We start from the raw sequence: 25,295 nt of genomic DNA on the forward strand, positions 1-25,295 counted from the left end.
TTCTCTCCGCCGACCTCGCACCTCGCCACAGTCCCCCGCATCCGAAGAGCGACCTCCGGCGGCAGATCGTTCTTCCACCTCACCGCTAAGACCCGGAACACCCTCCTCACCCACCTACGGCAGACCCAAGACCTGCTGATCTTCAGAAGACTCCTCAAGACCTGGCTCTTTGAGCAGTAGCAGCATTCCCCCCCAAGCGCCTTCAGACCCTCATGGGTAGGTAGTGCGCTTTACAAATGCCATGATTGATTGATTGATTCCTATGACACGACCATGAGACCTCCAAGCAACGGAGTACGATGCATCCCATGTAAAACGCAATCCAGTCATACAGAACACTATCATTCTGAAAGAAGCCTCTGTAAACCGCAACGATGCGACCAACTCATTTGCAAACACTCAAGAATAGCATGCCGGTCATGAATCCGACTCGCATCAACAAGCAAGCAGATGATGTTGCATGAGACTCTGTTACCAAACCGTGTCAGTCAGTGTTTTAACTGTCAAGGGGGAGTCAAAAACCGCCAAAACAACCATTGGCTACTACTAAAAAAAATATAAACCTTGCCCACAAATAAACCTATATAAAGGGCCAACACCATGACCATGTTATTTTGCCATAACTGCTTATAGGTCCAAAGAGCTACCACCACACATTCCCTGCTCCCTGACTCTCTGCCTCACACATTCACACACCACACACCTTTCACAGATTTCATTTCATACAAAATCCCACAAACACACACCTTTTTGTATATTTACAATCACACTCACCTTCACATTCACCCTCACCATGGCCAAAAGGAAGCAGCCACATTTTACAAATAAGGAGTTTGAAGTGCTTGTAGATGAGATTGTTAGTGTAGAGCCACAGTCGTTTGGGAACCTAGTCGAACAGACCCCCCTTTCTCAGAGAAATAAGATGTGGGCGAGGATCATTAACAAGGTGAATGCTCAAGCACCTTGCCTGCGCAAAATGGATGATAGCAGGACCGGGTACTAATATGTGCGACTGGTGGTGGCCCTACTGCACAACCTGTCCACTGCACCTCTTGGGAGGAGAAGGTGAATGACTTCCTTCAGCTGAAGGGCGTCTGTGGAATACCGGGATCATAAGAGTCTGGAGAGTACACAATCCACATTCAAATAAAGTCAATAATCTTACCCCTAGAGACATCACTGTAAAGAATACAGTTAAGCAAAGGACAGTATACATTTATAAAATTTACTAGATTATAAGACCATGTGATGTGTATGTCAGATTGTTAACAAAAAGACCTCAAATCATATTGAAAATGAACTTAACTATAACAATGTACATACTTCTCACAAACTCACAGCAAGACATTCTGATCCAAATACCTTGCACCAGTGTCAGACATTTTAGCCTGGTACTTTTCCACTCACTCATAGGAAAGCTCAGTCACAGGTAGGCTGTTTGAGTTGGCTGTGAAGGGGGTGTGGGCACAGGCCAAATTACACAAGTAGTCACTGCAAACACTCCTCCCCACACGCAGCCCACACAGACACACTGGGACTATGTGAGTCTTGCAGTCAGTGGAAAAGTATTAGCAAGATGGCGGACACTGCTGCATGGTGTCAGGAGCACCAGTCCTGAGGGGAGTTGTAGTCAAGTCAAACAGAAAGCACCAGTGTCAGACATATTGGCCCCTTACTTTTCCACCCACACACAGGAAAGCTCACTCACAGGGAGGCTGTTTGGGATGGCTGGGAAGGGAGGTGTGGGCACAAGCCTCATGGCACTAGTAGTTACTGCAAACACTCCTCCCCACACATCGCCCACACAGACACACTGAGACTATGCGAGCCTCACAGTCAGTGGAAAAATACTAGAAAGATGGCTGACACTTCTGCATGGTGTGAGGAGCACAAGGCGACAGGGGAGTTGTAGTTAAGTCAAACAGCAGGCACTAGTGTCAGACATCTTGGCCCTGTACTTTTCCACTCACTCACAGGCCAGCTCAGTCACAGGTGGGCTATTTGAGATGGCCGGGAAGGGGAGTGTAGGTACAGGCCCAATGGCACTTGTAGCCACTGCAAACACTCCTCCCCACACACAGGGTGCACAGACATACTGGGATTATGTGAGTCTCAAAGTTAGTGGAAAAGTACTAGCAAGATGGCTGATACTGCTGCATGGTGTCAGGAGCACAAGGCCTGAGGGGAGCTATAGTCAGGTAAAATAACAGGCATCAGTGTCAGACATCTTGATAGTACATTTCGTTTTACCATTAGGGATTGCATAGTCCCAGGTCTGCTGTCTGTGCTGGCTGGGAATGTGTGTGTAGGACAGGGCATGATGGAAGTTAAAATCAGTGCAAACACTCATCCTCACACACAGATTAACACGACCACATACAATTGAGCTTCCCTGATAGTCAATGAGAGTATTCTGGCAAGATAACTGGCCCTGTGGACTGCTGTTTGGAGCTCAAGGCACTGTTGGGGAGTTGGGGACAAATCAGACACCAGTCACCAGTGTCAGATATTTTGGAAGCACAGTGCCACTCCCTGTCAGGAAAGTAGACTCACAGGTAAGATATTTTGATGTTTATGAAGGTGTGTGGAGGACAGAGTCTGATGGGAGATGAAGTCAGGGCAAACACTCCTCCTCCCAAACAGCACAAACAGACCACCAAGAACCATGCTTACTTGAGAGTGACTGGAAATCTATTGATGAAATGGCTTGACACTTGGGAGTTCCATCTGGACACCTACGCCCTGATGGGAGGTGTGGAAAAATAGGCACCAGTCATCAGTGTCAGACAAATTGCAAGTACATTCACATTCACTGTCAGGTAAGCTGTGTTACAGGTAGGCTTTTGCTGCTAGCTGAAAGGTGTGTGGGGATCGAGGCCTGATGTGACTTGTAGCCATTGCAAATACTCATCCTGACACCCAACCATGCTATCTACTCTGGGATCATGCTTACCTCACAGTTTGGGGAAGTAGACTATCAAGGTGGCTGGTACTGCTGTGTGGTGTCTGTAGCACAATGCCTTGTAGTGTGTTTTAGGCAAAGTCAAACAGGCACCAGTAGAAGTACATTTACACTCACTGCCAGGTTAGCATGGTTCCTTGTGTGCTGTTTACATCTCGCAGCAGGCCCTGTTTCACACACACTCTGTTTACCCACAACAAACAGCCCCATGTAACTAAGCCTAACTGACAGTGAGTGGATATGTACTGCTAAGATAGATGACACTGGGGACTGCTGTGTGGACCACAAGGCACTGTTGGGATGTGTGGACAAATAAGAGACCAGGCACAAGTGTCACACATCTTGATAATGCATAAACAACCACTCTCACAAAACCAGTCTGACATGTGGTCAGTTGTCTCTGGTTGGGAAGAGTGTGTGAAGGACAGAGCCTGGTATGAGCCAAAGTAATGGTAAACACTACTACACCCACCACAAACAACCACTTTATCTGGGCCTATGCCTACCTGACAGTGAATGGAAGTGCAACATCAAAATGCCTGACACTGGCTCATGGTGTATTGGCCACAAGGATTTTGATTCAAGTTTAACACAAGGCACTAGTGTCAGCCATATTTGTCAGTATATATACACTCACTTGCAGGAAAACATAGTACCAGGGGTGATGTTTTTGAACATAGGAAAGAGGGTGTGCAGTACAAGGCCTGATGGGTTGTCTGGCCATTGCAAACACTGCTCCTCACACACAGCCGTACAAGACCAATAAGAACCATGATTACCTGACAGTAAGTGGACATCCAACTATAAAATAGCAGAGACTGTGGCCTGTTATATGGAGCAGAAGGCCATGAGGGGAGTTGTCTTCAAGTCAGACACCAGTTCCCAGTGCCAATCAGGTGGCAGGGACATTTTGTCATACTGTGAGGTGAGCCTATGTCCTGTTGCCATGTTTGCATTGGGCAAGAAGGTATATGTAGGACTGGCAATGATTGGACTTGGCAAACACTCCTATACAACCACTTCATCGTGGGATATGTCTATCTCATGTGTACTAGAAAGATGGCAGACACTGGGGAATGCTGTCTAAGCCGATCACAACGGCCACATTTGCCTATGTGCTACAAAGAGCAACCAACATAGACAAATATCTTTCAAATACACTTATAAACATTGTCTGGACAACACCATTCCTGGTGGCCTGGTGGGGCTGGGTGGGGGGAGGGGAGTAAAGTTCACAAATAAAGAACAAGCACTCAAACAACTGTTTATCATTCTTATTTGCCACTAAATGACACAAAGCTGTGTTTGTGAAATCATTTGACAATGGAGTCAATGTACAAAATACACGGATCAATGTAGCCACAAATTTAAACAGTCACAGAATTGTGCTACTCACAGCCAATCACATGTGTAGTGTGAGATGATAACAAGAAGCACCTCCCTCACTCAACTCCCCCAACTTCCTGGCTAAGTTAACAGATTGTGAGTGTGTAGGCAGCCACACCAATGAGACTGGTAAAGACATGCACTTAGACCAGTAGAGAGGCACACAAAAGTACCCACACAGGGAGTGAACATTTATGTGTCTCACTGTGAAAGTAAAGATGTGGACACCCTAAACACACCTGTGTCAATGTCTTCCGAGACGTAATGTGAACTAAACACAATGGGCCCATTAATTAACATATCTGCACATGTCCATAAATCCCCCTCTTGTACCAAAAACATAGTCATTCGAAAAAATAGACCAGCATCATCTATGAATGAGTCCAATAATTATGTTTTATATTGCTGTTTTTTAACTACTGTAAATATGTTATTTGATCTGGGATTGTCTGTACTGCTTTTATGAATTTGCAAAAATTCGAATAAAGATTTTGAAATTGAAATTGAATTGAGTCCAATCTATCTACAGTAACTCATTATGAACTTCTGTAGCATATGTAATGTGTATGGTTTAAGGGGCAGTGGATATTCATAGCAGTCCTTGTGTTGTGTTTGTACCTACAGGGACAGCTGAGGACACCACTGGAACCATGCAGGACAGCTAGGCCCAGACTCCTGTTGAACAGGAGCCCCCTGGCTTGAATATGCCTCTTTTTCCTGCGTACCATTACCCCACATGTTTTACAACATGGCTGTTACAACAACCACGTTGTAACAACACATACCATTACCCCGCAAGTCATTACGACTTGCAGAGGGGGGCGCTGGATGTTGGAATAGTAAAATGTACTATTCCAACTCCAGTCTGTGCGGACTGTAGGGAAGGTGTTGGATTTTAAATTCAACACCTTCTCCCCCTCCGCAAGCCATTGTAATGGTATGCGTTGTCACAACGCGGTCGGTACTACGTCTGCGTTGTAACAACATGCAGGGTTACGGGTGCAGGGTGACGGTTGTTTAACCTCCAGCGTTAATGACTCATCATTCTTCAGACAGCAACAGACCTGGGCCTTCAGGTATGGGTCACCCCACAGCACCAGTGGCTGCAACATCTGTATCCTCTGGGACCACTCCCGCCTCAGCTGCCAACACCCAGCTGACCCCTACCCACATGGACATAGCAGCCCAGGACAACATCAACAGCACAACAACAAGGGGCAGTCTTGAGTTTCCCAACAACACCACAAATACCATCAATGAAGGAGGCTCTGTGTCGCCAACTGGTCCTGCTTGGGTGGGTAGGGGTGGTGGTAGGTGTCGTGAGGACTTGCACCATCATGCAGCTGGTGCTGCTGATGTGGAGGCCCAACACCTCTCCAGAATCATCCATGCATATGAGGATTCACAAGGAGAGATAGGATAGGTCATACGGATCCAGAGGACCATGCAAAAGCAGCAGGCAGAGCAAAACGCAAAAATGGATAGGTTTATGGACAAAATGGATGAACAGACTATGGTTTACAGGTACATTGTCACCTGCCTCCATCGGATTGCCACCAACATCCCCACACCTCCCTCTGTGTCTACCACAACCAGTGCAACAACATTTGCACCAGCCACGGGGAGGGATGTGGACTCTGACTGAGAGCACCCTACACCGTTGCTGCCTGCACCTGAGGGTCCCCCAGCAAAACGTGGAGTTGGTTGTCCAAAGAAGAATCCTTGAGAGACAGATGGCTCCGCATCAGAAATTGACTACCTGCTCCTGATTTCCCCCATTGTGTGCCACGCATTCAGTTAGTTGACTGTCACTGAACTCTCCAACATTGGCTGGAGGGTCTAAGTTGGACTATAGACTCAAATAAATGTGGATCTACTTTGGAATACCTCATCTACAAACCCTACCAACTCCTACCTGCACTATTCTCAATGTTTGTAAGGTGAGAAGACCAACATGTTGTGGACTGATATCATCACATTATTCTAAAAAATAAATCACTCAGCACCAAAACTGTGGTCATTTCGTTACTTAGAATAACAAATGTAAGAACTGTAATGATGTTGAAAAAGTCAAACAAGAAAGTGTCCGCAACATTGGTAGCAAATCACTTTGAAGATGTACATTACTGGCTTGTGAGTCTATGACGATTGTCACAGCATGATAAGTAGCCACAACCACATCCTGTTACAGATGCAATGCAAGTCTGTTGCTTAAAATACTAGCACCAGTTTCAATCACAATAAAGAAATATTTTTAGCAAACAAGTGCATCATGGAGCATGTTTAGTTTTAAAATAACCTTTATATGTGTGAAAACAGACAAGGCACAAGTCATTGCATAACCTGGCACCTTAACCCAATTTCAAAGGACATCACACAGTAAGAACATGCTCTAAAGTAAAGAGAAATGTCCATCAGTTTAAAGGATGTGAATGCAATGGATTTACAACCAAGTCCAATGTTGGACTAGGTCACAGAATTAGGTCCTGGTGAGGTCACAACTTGCATGGTTGACATGACAAAGTACCCTGGGGAAGAAAAACATAGAACAGAGTTAGGCACTGTTCAATTTAGCAAAGAATGACATCATAAGCATACGATTTACAAAGTGGATACTAACTATGATTCATATTAACGCTGTACATCTCAACATTTCCATCTCACAAACGATTATCATACAACTAACACCATGGCAATTTTCATACACTCACAAACATATATACACATTGTAAACCAGCAACACATTAACAAACATGTTGTGCTAGTCCCCAGTTTTCATTGCATACCTACACGTATGTGAAGAAGTTGTTGATGAGCTGTTGTCTCAAATTCACGCCATCATCATCCCCACTGTCGTCATCTCCCAGTCCAGGATTCTCCTTTGCTGGTGGCTGCTGGTCTCCATCGCCATCCTGGTCCCTGGCAAGTGACCCAGACTTTGTCCCTTCTGCTTTCAGGTTGACATACGTCATGGTGGCAGGTCAAATTTAGTGGTTGTTAGAGAGTGTAAGGTATCGTTTGAGTACATAGGCAGATCTTGTGTAGGAGACATGAGGTATCCATATTCCCCCTATGTGAGTGTTTACAGATAGAATTATGTGATTCAGAGCATGTGACAGTTTGAATTTGTGCAAGGTATGAGATGAATGGGTAGATAAGATAGGTGTTGAAGCACTTAAACAAGGTTGTATTCGGGCAGGGGGTGATCTGTGTGTCTACAGTGAGGGATGGCTGTAACCAGGCATTTTGAAATGAATGAGGATAGTTGTTGATGTGCAATAGTCAATTGTGTCATTGAGCATGTACGTAATATGTGGACGCGACAGTGCCACAGTGAGACAAGGTTCAACTTGTCCCTTGCGACAAAGTGGATAAGTGTATGTGAAGGGTATATGCCAGTTGTGTTCTTTAGTGTGCAGAAACATGTAGTGTCATATAGTTGATATATTTTGTTATTGCATCTGTGTATTCATGTGTTTCTGAAATGACAATCTGTGCAACTTAAGCAGAGTAGGGTGGTTGCATGTTGATATGTGTCTGAATGAGGGCATATCCATTGAGCAATGTAAGTGTGTTGTTTGAGATGTGATGATGTATTAAGTTTGCATGTCAGAGTGGTCAGTGATGCTGCACGTTGTGATATGAGTGCATTCCAAATAAATTACTGAGGGTGCTAATGGTGATCAGCGTAGTCATTTTTACATGTGAGATTTGTCGTCTGTTGAGGTGATGAGTATAGTACATAGTGTGCATGTCATGTATTGCGACTTATATAGCGCACGTATCACCCGAAGGTATCAAGGCGCTTGCTTAGGGAACCCGTCCTGGTATTCCCCTGTGAGATACCCCGGCAGGGTATCCACAAGGTGAAAGCCAGGCATCCCGCCGCGAGGGGCCGTAGTGGAGATTAAGCAAGCTATTGCCCAGAGTCGCAGAGTGTGACCCCGTGAGTCGAGAAGGCACCGGAGCGAGAATTGTCGAGTCCGTGGAATTTTTTAGCCCGAGACCCGCCGAGGCGGGGAATCGAACCCTGGTCCACGGCCGATCTCAGCATCCGGGTCTGCCGCCTCTAACCACTGAGCCACGCTTCTCCACTGTACTCGCCACGCACTCCAATGTATGTGCGAGTTGTTGTGTACATAGTGATGAAGAGTGGTGTTGTGCATGTAGGTGTGTATGTAAGAAGGAGAGCACATGAGTGAGCTTGTGACAATTGTGTTTGAACAGTTTGAGTACAAGGCTGTAGCTGGATGTGCAAACATGTTTTTGAGTAGAGGTTATGAAGCTGCTGGTCGTTATCCTGAATCCGATGCTTCATCTTCCCCTTGTGCTTGGGTTTTTTGCGTGCTTTGATGCTGTTTCTAAAACATTTAACTACCTTGGCGGTGTAAAAAATCTTCACCTTTCTGGTGACCTGAATGCGAAGGCGCACTGGGTAGAGCATAGCATAACACACATTGGCCTTCTGCAATGTTCGCCTAATGTCCACATATTTGTGTCGTGCCTCTTGCACTATCAAATCAGGACTTTCCTTCAGCTTTCTCCCAAAGAGTTGTGTGCTTTTTACTCTTGAGAGGAAAAAATGAATTACAAACACAACCCAGGCACGTTATTAGGTACTAACTCTAGTCTATCTGTGCCAGAAGAGTGAAAGTTCAAAAGCAGTTCTGGTACGTAGGATAAAACAATGTTTCAGACTATGTTAGAGGCAGCTCAGCACTTTGAAAATTCATGAAGTATGGTTGGCAGAAAGATTTAACAGAAAAATATTTCAAAGGCATTAATGTCTGTATCAACATTATTGTCTTCATGCTGTTATGTTTGTACAACATGAGAGCTCCTGGAACCTCAAAAACAAGATCACATGGATTGTCACTTCACACCCCTACAACTCTGGATTGAGGTCTGAATTATCTTCCAACTTCTCAGACGTTCAGAATCGTGCCCTGGCCTCATACTCATACCTCATACCTCAGACTCGTCACAACGCCCACCCACTCCGCCGGCCACACGCTCGACCCCGTCTTCTCCTCAAGCCCGCATATCTCCGTCAGCCTCACCACCGAACTCCTCTGGACCGACCACAGCTGCATCCACTTCACCTTCCGGAAACCCACCACACACCACCACACCCAACAGATCCCCGCCGCCGCTGGAGCAAAATCACCGAAGACCAACTACATGCAAACCTCACTCTCAGCCCACCCACCGAACCCTCTAACACCGATGTAGCTGCCCACAACCTCAGACGCTGGATCGAGTACTGCGCCAACACCCTCGCCCCGCTGAAGAAACCCCCCCATAGAGACACCAGCAAGAGGGCCAGCTGGTTCACCCCAGAACTCCTAGATTACAAGCAGGCCTGCTGAAAACTAGAGAAGAAATGACACAGTGAACAAACTCTGGACAGCCATGCAGCACACAAGCCGTCCGCAACCACCACCACCTCATCAGGGCTGCCAAGAAGACCTCCTTCAAAGACCGCCTTGACAACAACGCACACGACAGCAAAGAGCTCTTCAACATCATGAAGGAACTCTCCAACCCCAGCTCCAACACCAATGACATCCCACCGTCGCAAGCCCTGTGCGACTCCCTCGCCACCTTCTTCCACCGCAAGGTAGCAGACATCCTGACAGCTTCAACACCCAGACAGCTTCAACAGACAGCAACACAACAGACCCTCCGCCCACTATCGACAACGTCCCCTTGCTAGCCTGGACCAGCGTGAGCGTCGATGACACCATCAAGACCATGAGCACAATCCACTCCCGCTCTCCGTCAGACCCATTCCCGCACCACGTCTTCAACAAAGTAAGCAACTCCATCGCACCCCACCTACGCAACGTCATTAATCTCTCCCTTTAGACCGCGACCTTCCCAGAGAGCTAAAACACGCCGAGATCAACACCCCACTCAAAAACCCCATGGCAGACCCAAGAGACCTCAAGAACTTCCGACCCATCTCTCTGCTCCCCTTCGGCGGACGGTCTGGGTTCTGCTGAAGAGGAAGGAGGTGTTCCAATCCAGAGCCTTGTCTCAGATCCCTGCGGCATGGAGGCATGTGCGTAGTGTGTGGTGGCAGATGACGATCGAGAAAATCGTTAACAGACCCAATACCTCAAAGAGAACAGAATCCTGGACCCTTCCCATTCAGGGTTCCGCAGCAACCACAGCACCGAGACTGCCCTCATCGCCGCCACCGACGACATCAGGACCCTGCTGGACAACGGTGAGACCACAGCACTCATCCTCCTAGACCTCTCTTCCGCCTTCGACACCGTCTGCCACCGCATACTATGCGCAGGCCTCCATGCAGCAGGGATCCGAGACAAGGCTCTGAATTGGACCACCTCCTTCCTCTCCGGCAGAACCCAGACCGTCCGCCTCCCCCATTCTGTTCCAAAGTCTCAGAGATAATCTGCGGCATACCCCAGGGATCCTCCCTTAGCCCGACGCTGTTCAACATTTAGATGACCCTGCTCGCACACGTCGCCCGACAGCACAACCTCAACATAATCTCTTATGCCGACGACACTCAACTGATCCTCTCCCTCACCAAGGACCCCATCACCGCCAAAGCCAAACTCCATGAAGGAATGAAGGCCGTCACCGACTGGATGAAGATCAGCCATCTGAAGCTGAACTCGGACAAGACGGAGGTCCTCATCCTCGGCACCAACCTGTCAGCCTGGGACGATTCCTGGTGGCAATGGCACTGGGGGCAGCCCGACCCCCACCAACCACGAACGCAACTTGGGAATCATCCTCGACTCAACGCTCTCAATGACCAAGCAAGTCAATGCCGTCTCCTCCTCCTGCTTCAACACCCTCTGCATGCTCCGCAAGATCTACAGATGGATCCCGACAGATACAAGAAAGACAGTCACCCAGGCTCTTGTCAGCAGCAGACTTGACTACGGAAATGCCTTCTACGCAGGAGCCCTGACCAAGCTCATCAATCGACTACAACGCATCCAAAACACCTCGGCACAACTGATCCTCGATGTACCACAACACGGTCACATCACACCCCACCTGAGAAACCTGCACTGGCTCCCCGTCAACAAGAGGATATCCTCCAAGCTCCTCATCCACGCACACAAGGCACTCCACAAGACTGGCCCAGCCTACCTCAACACACGGCTCTCCTTCTACACCCCAACTCGCCAGCTACGCTCCAACGACCTCTCACTCGCCACCGTCCCGCGCATCCTAAGAACAACCACCGGCGGGAGATCCTTCTCCCACCTCGCCGCCAAGACATGGAACACCCTCCCACTGAGCCTACGACAGACCCAAGACCTGCTGACCTTCAGGAGGATACTAAAGACCTGGCTGTTCGATCAGTAGCGGCCCCCACCTCCCCCCAGCACCTTGAGACCCTCGCGGGTATGTAGTGCGCTTAACAAATGACTGATTGTTTGATTGATACTTGTTAGTCTCATTTCATAGCTCTCCTCATGGCAGTTTCCAACTGATAATGAATGAATGAAACAATACATTGGGATTAAAAAGCTATGAAAATGTATTTCCCATATACATCCTGGCTGATAATATCAATTTGTACTGTAGTAACGAGGGGCTAATTTATCAAGGGCTTGTGTTGCCATTGCGTCATGCAAGGTGACATTAGGGCAACGCAAGTCCTAAAGTGAGATTTATTATGCCACGCAGAGCCACCTTGACTGTAGTAACGCAAAGGCAGCCCAAGTCACTGCCTCATGTTATGCTGCTTTCGGTGGAGCTCTGTGGTTCCCATGTATCCACATCGATATACACCCTTTACCACGCATTTTTTACCACGCAATACCATTACCACACATTTTTTACAACGAAAAAACTTTTACCACGCATACTTTTACAACGGATACTATTACAACGCAAGTACTTTTACAACGCATGTACTTTTACAACGCATATCGTTAAATAAAGGGGTATTTTAAGGGTTAAGGGCAAGGTTTTGGGTTTTTGGGTAAAGGGGTATTTTTAGGGTTAAGGGCAAGGTTTTGGGCTTTTGGGTAAAGGGGTATTTTTAGGGTGCAGGGCAAGGTTTGGGGTTTTTGGGTAAAGGGGTATTTTTAGGGTTCAGGGCAAGGTTTGGGTTTTTGGGTAAAGGGGTATTTTTAGGGTTCAGGGCAAGGTTTGGGTTTTTGGGTAAAGGGGTATTTTTAGGGTTCAGGGCAAGGTTTGGGTTTTTGGGTAAAGGGGTATTTTTAGGGTTCAGGGCAAGGCTTGGGTTTTTGGGTAAAGGGGTATTTTTAGGGTTCAGGGCAAGGTTTGGGTTTTTGGGTAAAGGGGTATTTTTAGGGTTCAGGGCTAGGTTTGGGTTTTTGGGTAAAGGGGTATTTTTAGGGTTCAGGGCTAGGTTTGGGATTTTTTGGGTAAAGGGGTATTTTTAGGGTTCAGGGCTAGGTTTGGGTTTTTGGGTAAAGGGGTATTTTTAGGGTTCAGGGCAAGGTTTGCGTTTTTGGGTAAAGGGGTATTTTTAGGGTTCAGGGCAAGTTTTGGGTTTTTGGGTAAAGGGGTATTTTTAGGTTTCAGGGCAAGGTTTGGGTTTTTGGGTAAAGGGGTATTTTTAGGGTTCAGGGCTAGGTTTGGGTTTTTGGGTAAAGGGGTATGTTTAGGGTTCAGGGCAAGGTTTGGGTTTTTGGGTAAAGGGGTATGTTTAGGGTTCAGGGCAAGGTTTGGGTTTTTGTGTAAAGGGGTATTTTTAGGGTTCAGGGCAAGGTTTGGGTTTTTGGGTAAACGGGTATTTTTAGGGTTCAGGGCAAGGTTTGAGTTTTTGGGTAAAGGGGTATTTTTAGGGTTCAGGGCAAGGTTTGGGTTTTTGGGTAAAGGGGTATTTTTAGGGTTCAGGGCAAGGTTTGGGTTTTAAATACAATTAAATTAAAATTAAATTAAATTAAATTATAATAATTTTAATTACTTACATTTTTAAAAATATTATATACTTACCAATACTTACGTTGTAATGATATGCGTTGTAAAAAAATGCGTTGTAATGGTACTTCGTTGTAATGGATCCTGCGTTGTAAAAATTGCGTTGTAAAGGTATGCGTGCTAAAAGTATGCGTTGTAACGTCATACATCCATCCACATCCAACCATGGTGTTTGGCACATTTCCGGTTTTACTAACACTAATAAACCTGGGGATGCATCAAAATGGTACTCCTTCCCAGGAGATGTGTAATGTGGAGATATGTGAAGACTGTTTTTGTGCAGGAAACCTTTCCTGCACAAAGACCATCCTGGGTGTAACGCAGGCATCCTTGCACCATGGTGCAAGGATACCTGTGTTGCCGCATTGCAGCAACAAGGACGCCAGTCCAGAGGGAGTGCAGAAATGCACCATATCTTAGCAGATATGGTGCATTCCTGCCCTCTCTATTTAACACCGAACAGCAAACTGGCTTGCTATGTTGCATTGCACCAAATATTAGTAAATAGGTCTCTAAATTGCTGTAATAATCTTTTGCCTCACCCACCTTCTAATCATTTTCAAGCTACTGGTAAAGAATCCTACCAAAACTTTACACAAGACACAGTCATATGAACCGTAACATTCAATCCTGTCAAACTACACAGACCTGTGTCTGTGGACACGAGTGTATGTCCTAATATGCCCTGCTACCTCCTCCCACAGTTAAAACATTATACCAGTATTCCTTCAGCCTATCTGACCAACCACTAACATCAATCAATAATTGTCAATGCTACGTACAGGGGTGCGTTCATGGACCAATGCATGATGTCATCTGTGATCCATGGGTTGCTCGGTAGACAGCCAGCCATAATAGGATCATGCGGCAGGTACTGCTCACAAAACTTCAGGAACCTGTAAATTGGGCACAAGAAACATGGTATACAAAAATGTAAGTATCAAACCACATATATATATGTTTTGTGCATCACCCGTGGTCTTTAAGTAAGCCTTATCACAAACAGTCAATAGGAAAACCGGAGACTCCACAAAATTCTGCAGCTGTACCTTTTGAAATCAAGAATCTTAATATTTTTCTTTACAAGTACCATTTGAATTGCAGATAGTATTTTTGTATGTATATGTATATTTTGGGGTTATTTGTGAAGCATCATATGCTCCACAGACTAGTTTAAAGAACTGAAATGACGTATTGCACAAATAAGTGGAACCACTCTGTAGTTATCATTTAAACATAATTTGCAGTGGAAACTAAGTGTTGCTAAGCGAGTGTGAGCTGCTAATCAATCAAACGCTTGCTGGAGGAGGAGAATTTTCAGAGCTTTAAAAGTTTCCTGAGCTTGGCATCGTCTTACTATTTTCTTATGGCCAGATGTACAAACTTTTAGCGATTCGGCAAACAGTCATAGGGCCAGATGTACGACCCTTCCAATTTGCGGCTTGCAATTTTGCGACTCTCAAATTGGGATTTGCAACAGTCCCTCAGACACTGTTTGCTCTTCCTAATCGGTTCGCAAATTGCCTGCCTCATGAATTTTCATGAGGCAGGTGCAAGTGAAACCCCATTGGGAATGGCTAGCACTCCAAGGGATGGTGGCCTGCTGGGGTCAGCAGACCACCATGTCTGTAACTGCTTTTTAAATAAAGCAGTGTTTTAAAAAATGCAGCCCGTTTTCCTTCAAGAAAAATGTGATGCATTTAAAAAAGAAAAATTATACCTATCTGTTTCTGGGCAGACCTATTTTGCGGTCGCAAACGGGCCGATTGCCCATTTGCGACCGAAAAAAATGGTCGTACATCTGGCCCTCAATCCCTAATTTAGCAACTCTAAATTCCGAATCACTATGAGAGACATCCTAGTTGTGATTCAGTATTTATATGTATTAAGCATTTGCAAATTGGACTAGTCGCATAGTTTCGTTTTTGCATCTGCAAATTACCACCAACTTGAAACAGGTTCTACTTTGGTGCAGCCTATATAACCAGCCACAAAATGCATCTGAACCTTTCACAAAGGCATTTTTAATCTGTTGGCGGGGAGGATTCAGGCTGTTTTGAAGAGGAGGGGACAGGAAAGGATTTTTAAGGTTAGGATAACCCTTTTTGAAGAGACAGAGGTGAAGATCTGTGACAAATATTGGCTAGTAGTTAGGTTACTGTTGATCTAATTGCTGATTTAAAACCACTTTTAGAATGACCGACAGAGAGAAGTAATGCAATCCCACCCAATGCACAAGTGCATACATACACCTTTTAGCTTCTAAATATTACCAGGGAGTAATTGCAGTAGCTGGGGGAGTTTCACAAAGAACATTACCCCATTTCTTTGTAGATTTTAAATCTGATGTTCTTACAAATTAATCAATATATGTATTTTTCTAGCTCACAGCAGGAGTCACAACAAATTAAACTTGTTTTTATCATATTGCACAATTAGTACATGTTGTAGGTTGTGTTGATATACTCATTTTGCAACATGCTGGCCATCTGCAAATGAGTTCTTATACTGTAATCATTAAAATTGCCACTTATTCAACATACAGGTTGTGAGTGATGCTTCCTGTGTATTCAAAGACCTTGCAGACAATTCTCCTGGCAGCACTTGCGACTATTACATTTTCTGACACAGTGGGGATTTATAATCTCCCTTCTGGAGATGACTTGGTGATGGATTTAGGGGAAAGATTTACTAGGAATTTACGCAAAGCAGTGTAGGAATTTAACTACCTGCGTGAAAAGAAGAGTGCTGAAAAGTGCAATTTTTACAAAGATATAGAGCTCTTCAGCTCTCTCCCAGTGGTGGCGCACTTGTGGCTGCATAACGCCAACATAGGCTCTGTTGTGCCATGTTCCAAGGGTGCCTGCATTATGGGCAGGATTGTTTATGTGCAGGAAGGGATACCTTCCAGTATGAAAACAATCCAAGAAGGCATTTCCTGTTTTCTATGTCTGATGCAGATTGCTCACAGAGGAACGTGCAGCCCATAACTAGAAGCTATTGGGAAAATCTCATTCAATGTCCCGGTGCAATGGTGCCTGCATTGGCACTAGGCTGCCGAACTGGCGCCAGCACAGGGGAAAAGGAAAGGAATGCTCCATATTGGGTAAATATGGTACATTCATACCCTTTCCATGTGGCTCGGGGCAGCACTGCAAGGTTACTTTCTGCATTGCGCTGTGCCACCATTTCGGTAAACATGCCCCTAAGTGTCATAAGGAATTATTAGTGCAACACGTATGGAGAAATTGAGATGAGGGCCGAGACAAGAGAGATGTAAAGAAATGCAGTGATGATTGAGAGCAACAAGAAACTAGAGCAAAGAGGATGGATGAAGGAAGAAAAGAAAAGGACTAGGTCAAGGAACAAACAAAATTCAAATTGTAATTATTGTAATTTCAGCCATGGTGAAAGCAGAAGTTTAAATACCTATGTGTTCAATGAAGAGAGTGAAAAACTGCAATCAGCACTTTTCCAAAGTACTTCATAATACCACAGGTCATCACTAAAGGTCTTGTGAGTGAGATACAAATACTTGCTGAAGGAGGCCGCACAAGTCTTCAGCCATTATTTTTGAGTTGCCAAACAGGCCAACATTCAGCTCCTTCACATAAGACGGATATTGGCACATTCTTCACAGTGGTTCACATAGCAAACAGATTGGTTTATGTATGAAAACTATTGGATGTGCCTTTCTGCACACTGCACTGATTCACACAACTTGAATTGGTTTACATGCACGATACTGGTTGGTATACAGGAACACTGGTCTGATTACTCTGTATGCGGTTAATGCTGGGTAAGTTACTGACACACTGATGAGGCACATTGGTTTGCGTGACACAGCATACGGTTTAAAGGTTCTGAATACACCGGTATATATCAACAGCATACTGCTTTGTATCTTTAATTCACAATACTGGTTGGTAGGCATACTCGATTGGTTTTTCTTCATAACTAATTAAATACTATGGTGTGCATGCATATTCTAGTGCTGCGCATGGGTAATACACAGATACACACGTCTAACTTATTAGCTTAGCTACTGCATAGTGTATTAGTTTTCTCCCATACTATACTCGTTGTATTCATAGCAAACTGACTGACGTGCATATCTTTTTGATTTGCGAGAGTAATATTTGGGTGTCAGTGTTTATTGAATGGCTTCATATATATACTATATTGGTTTACTGTTTTAATGTTCTGGTTTTTGTGTCTAATTTATTCAACCGAATATTTAGTCTATTTGTTTGAAAGCATTTCATTCATAATAGAATGGCAAACTCATATAATTGCATTTTTGTATACATAACACACTGTTGTTTTGTAACAAAGAGAGCAAAGCTTAAACGGCAGACTTGTGGTTCTGCACCTCATATCAGTTTCCCAAATTCAAAGTTCCTGCACACTGAAACCCCGGCACCAGCCATTACGCAATGCCTCTGCGTTCCAGATCATGAAAGTTGCAGCTGCAAGTGGGTGTGCGTCAGGAATAGAAGTCTAAGATACTCTTGCAATTTGAAAAGTCTTGATTCCCAATTCCAATGACACATTAAGTTCAGCCAGCGCGTTTCGTTCTCTCCCTGAGAACTTCATCGGGGCCAAAAGTAGAATTCAATGCAGACTGTTGCACATTGAATTCTACTTTGGCCCTGATGAAGTTCTCAGGGAGAGAACGAAACACGTTGGCTGAACTTAATGTGTCATTAACACTTGGAATAAACACCCACTTGCATCTGCACGATTTGTAAATGTGATATATTGGTTGTTGGTCAGTTTGAAAGTATTTTATGCTGGTTTGCATGCATGCCATACTTGGTCCAATACAAAAAAAGGCTGGTTTACATTAATACCATACTGATTACTATGACTCATACACAAGCTATATAGGGTGTGATGTCCTAGTTTATGTGTGTAACATATTGGCTACAATGTTCAACAATTGGTTTTAAAAGGTTACATGCTGATTTGCATGCATGATGTTCTGGCTCTCATATTTAACATACTGGTTTGTATGTTTAACATATTGGCTTGGTTGTTTAAAGTACTGGTTGACATGCATCATTGTATTGTTCACATGAATAACACCTTGATTTATAAGCACCGTATAGGTTTTTGTATAAATAATATACTGTTTTCTAAACATTACATAATGATTGGTGTGCACAACACATATGCACATATTGCAATTGTGCTCTCTGCAAACTATTCGTTTTTATAAGGCCAATCACACTGGTTAATAAACAGCAAACAACTTGGATTGAATGGGCTTTATATTGAAGTCTGCACTCCATGGATTGGTTTGCTTGCAGTCGGCCATGGTTTGACTGAGCAAATTTGAGGAGGCAGAGACAATGATAGGGGTCACAAGGTCTCTGGAAGCTCGAGGCGATGTTCATAACTGCAAGGTTATGATTTTAAAAGTAACATTTTACATTTTAAACTGTTTTATATTTGACATCTGAAGTTTTAATTAGTTGATTATAAAGTAGCATTTAACCATAATTTTAAACAGTGTGCTCATAGCGGCCATGTTTTAAGTTTTCTCATTTATGACAGGTCCATGTTACTAGTGTGTTTTTATATGTGATTTCAGTCATTTGACATTTTAATATGAGCGGAACAAAGCAGACATATCCATATAGAGAAAGTTTTCTGAAATGATCACTTTTTCTGACATGTTATGGGCCCAAAGAAACCTTAATACCTGTTGTGCCTGGGGAAGTGAGAATAATAAGTGAATATATAAGCACATCAGAATTTATATCTGCCACGACGTAGATCCTGGTACCCACAGATAGGCAGAATATGCACAAGCTGAAATCTGCAGACTTTCTTGCTGCATCTTGGTCTATCAAACGTCGGTCCCAGGGATTGGTCACAGAGGCAGGCTAGAGTAGCATGGATCCGCATTCTAGAACTCTGGAAAATCCAAGTTTGACACTGAGAGTTCCTGGTAGTATTTGAAGGTTCATAGCTTGCATTGGTGCAGCAGGTGCAGTGGCACAAAGGCATGGAGGCTTGAAGGATCTACTGAATTGCTGTATTTAACAATTCCAACAGTGGCCTGGATGGTTCATTTTCCTTCTTGCACTAGGGTCCAAAGCACACTGGCTACACCACTAAGTATTTCCTCCAGAGTAATAGCCCTTTAATGTAAGAAATTCCACCAGTGTATTCACTTCTAGATTTAAGCCTTTAACCAGATAATGAAGACACCACATAACCAACCTTTAGATCAAGGCCCTAGAATAATGTACCACAAGGAACATATGAGGCACTGCTCATTCCTCGTATGTTACACATCGGGAAACTCCTACCACCTCCTTCTTTTGCCATTCACTATTCCCTTTCTCTTCTCTTTTATCTACACTGTTGCTTCCAATCATCTCACTCTCTTTCGCTGCCCTTCTCTCTTACTTTTTTGCCCTTTCCCAACTGTTCCACTTCCTATCTACATACTTTTGCTAACCTTCCTATATCCCCATCCACTCCATTGTCTCCTCCTTCTCTCCCACCTCTCTCTTATTTTGCCCTCACGTCTCTTCTTCTCTACATTTCTCCCCATACTTTTGTCTGTACCTTCTCTTACCTATGCCTCTTTTTGCTCCTACATTCTGCTCATTTTTAGTCTCTTTCCTTTTCTCAAATTCCTCTTCCTTCTACTTACCTATATCTTCCCCTCACACTCCTCTCGTTCTTTTAGTCTCGTTTCCTTTTATTTCTTTTACCCCAACGTCACTGTCCTCTCCATTTGTCTCCACTTTTCCATGTACTTCAATCCACCAACATGCCAGTTGTAGCAGAAGTGACATAATCCTATGTCAGTTTGGCTTTAGAAAAGGAAAAGGCACTGTGGATCAGTGCCTGAACCTGAGTCTAATTATAGCAAAACACACGGCAGCCAAAAAAAGCAATCTCTATCTTGCCTTCATGGATCTGTCCGCCGCTTTTGACTGCGTGGCGCAGCTTAGGCTGTGGCAGATCATGGAGATAATGGGGATTGACCTCAGTATTATTAATTTTTTTTAATTCTTTTTTATTCAGTAAAGAAACAATCACAGTCATTTAGTTGCAGTCAGTGTGAGTCTGTTACAGCACCAGAAATACATTTGAAATGTATACATTTTTGCACGTATAGCAATATGAAAAACATTTTAGTCTATGTCTTCTGAACCGGGCGGCGGGACATGTGGAGGCTCACACAAGTTGCCCCTATAGACGTTCCAGCTGGACCAGATCTCTCCCCATTTGCGGGGGCATCCTCTCGCTATAAATACAGTCTTTTCTTGCAGCATGCACCAGTCCATGTCACTTTTCCAGTCTATAAGTTTTGGTGGATTAGGGGCTACCCACAGTCTAGCAATGTTTCTTTTTGCCACCATCTGCCCAAGTGTCACCCATGTCTTCCCTTTTGAAGGCAGGTCCGTGGGCTCCCAAATGTTCAGGAGGCATCTCTTGGCCTCTAATCGGATCTCCACCTCCCATACCTCCCGCATACACTGCACCACTCGTCTCCAGTATCTTTGCACCTTCGGACAGTCCCACAGTATATGGAAGAAGGTGCCTCTCCCTCCACATCCCCTTCTGCAGAGTCCTTCTCCTCCCCGCCCCATAGCTTGTATCCTGGTACAGGAAATATACACTCTATGCAAAATCTTTAATTGGATTAAACGCAGTCTGGCCGAAATCGCCACTTCCCTAGGGGAGGCAAGAGCACACATCCATTCTTCCTCGTCTATCTCTAGCCCATCGGCGACCCATTTCTCTTTTAGGGGAAGGAGCATGTCGGGGGGGTTATTAATTAGCTTTTTGTAAGTGTGAGAGATGGCGTGATCTGGTATGTGCCCATCAAGTAATCTGTCCTCGAGTGGGGAGGCCTGAGGCAGTGTGGTGTCTGGTTGAATATTCGCTTGCAGGGAATGTCACACCTGCAAGTACCTAAAGTGTTCTGTAGGGGCTAGTTCATACGTGTCCTGCATGTGGGCAAACGTGTGGATTCCCGTAGGGCCCCAAATGTCTCCGATCCGTGAGATCCCTATCAGGTCCCAGTTACGGAACCCCTTGGTGCATCCCAGGTTGCCTAGTTTTTCGGACGCCCATAGTGGAGTGGCCATAGTAAGGACACCCGACCATCCCATTTTCCGCTGAGCAGTGTGCCATATCTGTACTGAGTGTTTGGTCGGTCCCGTGAGTTGGTGTTTACCCGGTTTAGAGTAGAGTGCGATCTCGTAGTTCCCCCCAGGAAGTAGCCACCTGTCCATCCCGTACCCTGGGTCATTTCCGTCACTATATCTACCGTGGTTAATCGCTGAGAGGTGGGCAGCCCAGTAATATTTGTGGATGTCGGGGAGGGCAATTCCACCGTCATACCACCCCAACGTGAGTTTGTGTAATGCTATCCTAGGCGTCCCTGCCCATAGGAGGTCGCGCTGCGCCGCTTCAACCGCTGCAAAGTATGTGTTTGGTACTAGGTCTGGATAATTCTGTAATGCGTAAAGAAATCTGGGCAGCGCCATCATTTTGAAGAGGGCTGCTCTGCCCAGCAACGACAGTGGGAGTTGCCGCCAGGATTTAACATCACGTTGGAGTCGTTTCAGAGGTGGCAGTAGGTTCCTCTCGTATAGTAGAGCCTTGTCTGTGGAGACAAAGACTCCCAGATATCTGAATCCGTCCTCCGCCCTTGCAATGGGACAATTAGTGGGGAGCCTCGGGGGGTCCCCTCGGAGTACGTAGAGGTGAGATTTGCTCCAGTTGATCCAGAATCCGGAGTTTCGCCCGAAGCTCGTAAAGATATCAAGTGCCGCCACAATAGATCTACGTGGTCTAGAGAGGTAAAGAAGGATATCGTCGGCGTATAGGGAGATTTTGTCCTCCCAACCCTCCGTCCATGCTATCCCTTTAAGGTAGCCGTCCTGCCTTATCCAGGCCGCAAGCGGCTCGAGGGAGAGCGCGAATAGGAGGGGAGAGAGAGGGCAGCCCTGTCTTGTCCCTCTCTCTAGGGTAAAAACTTCGGATGCCTTACCATTCACTACCACCTGGGCCAGCGGTTCAGTGTCTAGGAGACGGATCCAGGATATAAAATTCGGCCCAAAGCCCAATTTAAGAAGTACCGCGATCATATATGGCCACTCTAAGGTGTCAAATGCCATAGTGGCATCAAGGGAGAGCACAACTGCATCTTCCTGCAGCCTATGTCGTTGCCCGAGTACCCCATTGAGGCGTCTGATGTTTAGTGCGGTGTTGGGATGGGGCATGAACCCTGATTGGTCCAGATGGACCAGGGCAGAGAGGACCGGCTGAAGTCGATTGGCCAATGTTTTAGCCAGGATTTTTGGCTCCGCGTTGAGAAACGAGATCAGCCTGTACGAGGTACAGGTTTCTCTAGGTTTACCCTCTCTCGGTGTAGCCACTATAGTTGCTAGGCGTTGGTCTCTAGGCAGCATTCCCGCCTCTCTACTTACATCGAACATGTGTTTAAGGTGGGTGCTGAGGGCATCTGGTTTCAGCTTGTAGAGCTCTATTGGGAGGCCGTTAGGTCCCAGGGCTTTCCCCGGGCGAAGGTCGGCTACAGCGCGTTGGAGCTCAGCGACCTCAAGTGGGCTCTCAAGGATAGTCCGGTCTTCCTCCGACAGACAAGGCAGTCGGATATCCGCAAGGAGGGCCACCGAGTCCTCCTCCGGGCGGTCGGACTCACGGCTGTATACCTGTTTGTAGTGCCGGGCAAATTCGGCCACTATCTCCCGAGGTTCAGTTACAACAGTCCCTGCGGCCGTTAGTATTTCCGGCACCACTTTACTGGCCTGTTGCTTTTTATCGAGCCAAGCTATAAGTTTCCCAGCTTTGTCGCCTTGGTCATATAGCCTCCCCATCTTATGCATGGCTGCCGTCTTGGCTTCTTGTGTAACCAAGTCCCTATATTCGGCTGTCTTTAGCCGCAGGCGGTGTTGCACGTCAGTCGCCCCAGTCTCACGCGCTTCTCTCTCTAAAACTGCCAGATCCGCTTCCACTGCGACAACCTGCTTTTCTTTATCTTTCCGCCTACCTGCTATGGCTGACAACGCCTCCCCCCTGATCACGGTTTTAAAGGCCTCCCACAGGGTTACAGGGGAGTCAACCGACCCTACGTTATCTTCAAAGTATTGGGTAATGAACTTAGATAGCTTCCCACTAGTCTCCTCATTCTTCAAGTGCCAAGCGCTGATCGGTGCAATGCAGCCCTCATGTCTAGTCCCGAACGTTATATGGGTACTAACCGGCGAGTGGTCAGATATGCCAAGAGTAAGGTGTTTAGCTTCAAGCACCGTCGCATCTTGTTGCAACACAGTGAGGATATAATCAAGACGAGAGAATGATCTGTGCGGCCCGGAAAAAAAGGTGAAGTGAGTATCTGCGGGGTGTAGTAGTCGCCACACGTCCGTGAGCCCGAAGGCGTCCAGGAAATCCGCCAGCCACCTCTGCCCCTGTGGTATGTCTCGTGGGGGGTGTCTGTCTAGGGTCCCCGACACCACAGCGTTGTAGTCTCCTCCCATTACCAATTGATCATCCGGGAGGGAGAGAAGCAGTGTGCCCAAATCAGTGTATGCTTGAGTCTGCAGGCCAGGCGGGATGTACACTGAGAGTAGGTTAAGGTGATAGCCCTCCCATCTGCCTGACACCACTGCAAAGCGGCCCTGTGGGTCCGAGTCTGTGTGATCTATGTGGAAGGGTAGTGAGCGACGCAGCAGGATCCCGACACCCCTGGAGCCTGAAGTAAAGCCGGAGTGGACTGCAAGGGTGTATCCCCACCTATTGAGGGCCTGACATGTGTTACCCATGAGGTGTGTTTCCTGCAGCAGGACTGCGTCCGGCTGGTACCTTTTAATAAATCTCAGGACTATGGTGCGCTTGAGCCTGTCTCCTAATCCGTTAACGTTCCAGCTCAGAACCTTGAGGCTTTTTTCCCATTTCCTAGCCATAACCGTTGCTGTGTGACATGACTCGCTTCTGCATTCTGGCAATCGGATCAATTCTGATAGTGCTGACTACACATGACTGTAAAGCTTCCCCAACTCCCCCGTCCTCCCCGCTACCCCCCCAACATCCATCGTCAATACAATCTTTGATCAGTACAGCGTGAATGGAACTCTCTGGTGCCCAACTGTTCCCAACCCCCCCCCCGTCCCTCCCTACCCTCCACCCCAACTCCCCGAGTACCATCCCCCCTCCCTGCCGCCCTGCTCTGCGGGTTTAGATCTACCCACATCCCCAATTAGCAGAGTGCCTTTCGCCCCAGAGACACCCCCGAAGAGTAAACTACAACAGTGAACTATCCACCCCCCCCGTAGAGGACCTGTCACGGGAAGCGTGTACTGGCCCTGTCCCCCCCGCCACCCCCGCCTCACAGCAGGACAGTACTTAAGTCCTGCAACTCAGAATTCCAGTGTCTATAGTTAGTCAGTAATATCTTATAGGCAACAAACCCCCCAGGCAAAATCTACGAGTTTGGGCAACATAACTATACAATACAGGGACACTTATCAGTTCCTTGAGTCTCGTGGAGGCCGTCTTCTGGCGTTTCTCTCTCGTGTCCTTCAGCTCGGACTTGCGGAGTGGGATCTCCATGAGCGTAGACTTTGGCCATCTCGATCAGATCTCCCGGTCGCAGAGCCCGGAGATGCAGTCTGAGTGTCTCTCCAGTTCTGGGCCTCTGCTCCCTCGCCCATCGAGGCCACCTCCTTGTCAATCCAGTCCGGCACCTCCGCCGGCGACGTGAAGAAAAAGGACTTTCCTCCCTTGAGCACCTTCAGTTTTGCGGGGAAGAACATCATGTACTTGAGACCCTTTTCCCGGAGTGCCACTTTCACGCCCGAAAACGACCTTCTCTCACGCTGTACCTGGAGGGTGAAGTCTGGAAAGAATCGTATCACGGCGTTCTCATACAGCAGATCCCCAGATTGTCTGGCCGCCTGAAGGACGGCGTCTCTGTCTCTGTAGTTGAGGATTTTAGCTATAATAGTCCGTG

The 25,295-nt window shown here is 46.2% G+C and overlaps 1 protein-coding gene across 2 annotated transcripts in view; it reads right to left on the reverse strand.

Annotated features, from left to right (window-relative positions):
- The window catches only part of RGS11 (regulator of G protein signaling 11), a 2,073,835-nt gene that overhangs the window by 701,350 nt on the left and 1,347,190 nt on the right, over positions 1-25,295 (reverse strand). For both annotated transcript variants that reach the window (XM_078664273.1, XM_078664274.1), the window contains exon 12: positions 14,074-14,187. In XM_078664273.1, the coding sequence (XP_078520399.1) occupies positions 14,074-14,187 (114 nt within the window). The remainder of the gene's footprint in view (positions 1-14,073; positions 14,188-25,295) is intronic.

Source organism: Lissotriton helveticus, chromosome 10 (assembly GCF_964261635.1).
Source record: "Lissotriton helveticus chromosome 10, aLisHel1.1, whole genome shotgun sequence".
NCBI lineage: Eukaryota > Metazoa > Chordata > Amphibia > Caudata > Salamandridae > Lissotriton > Lissotriton helveticus.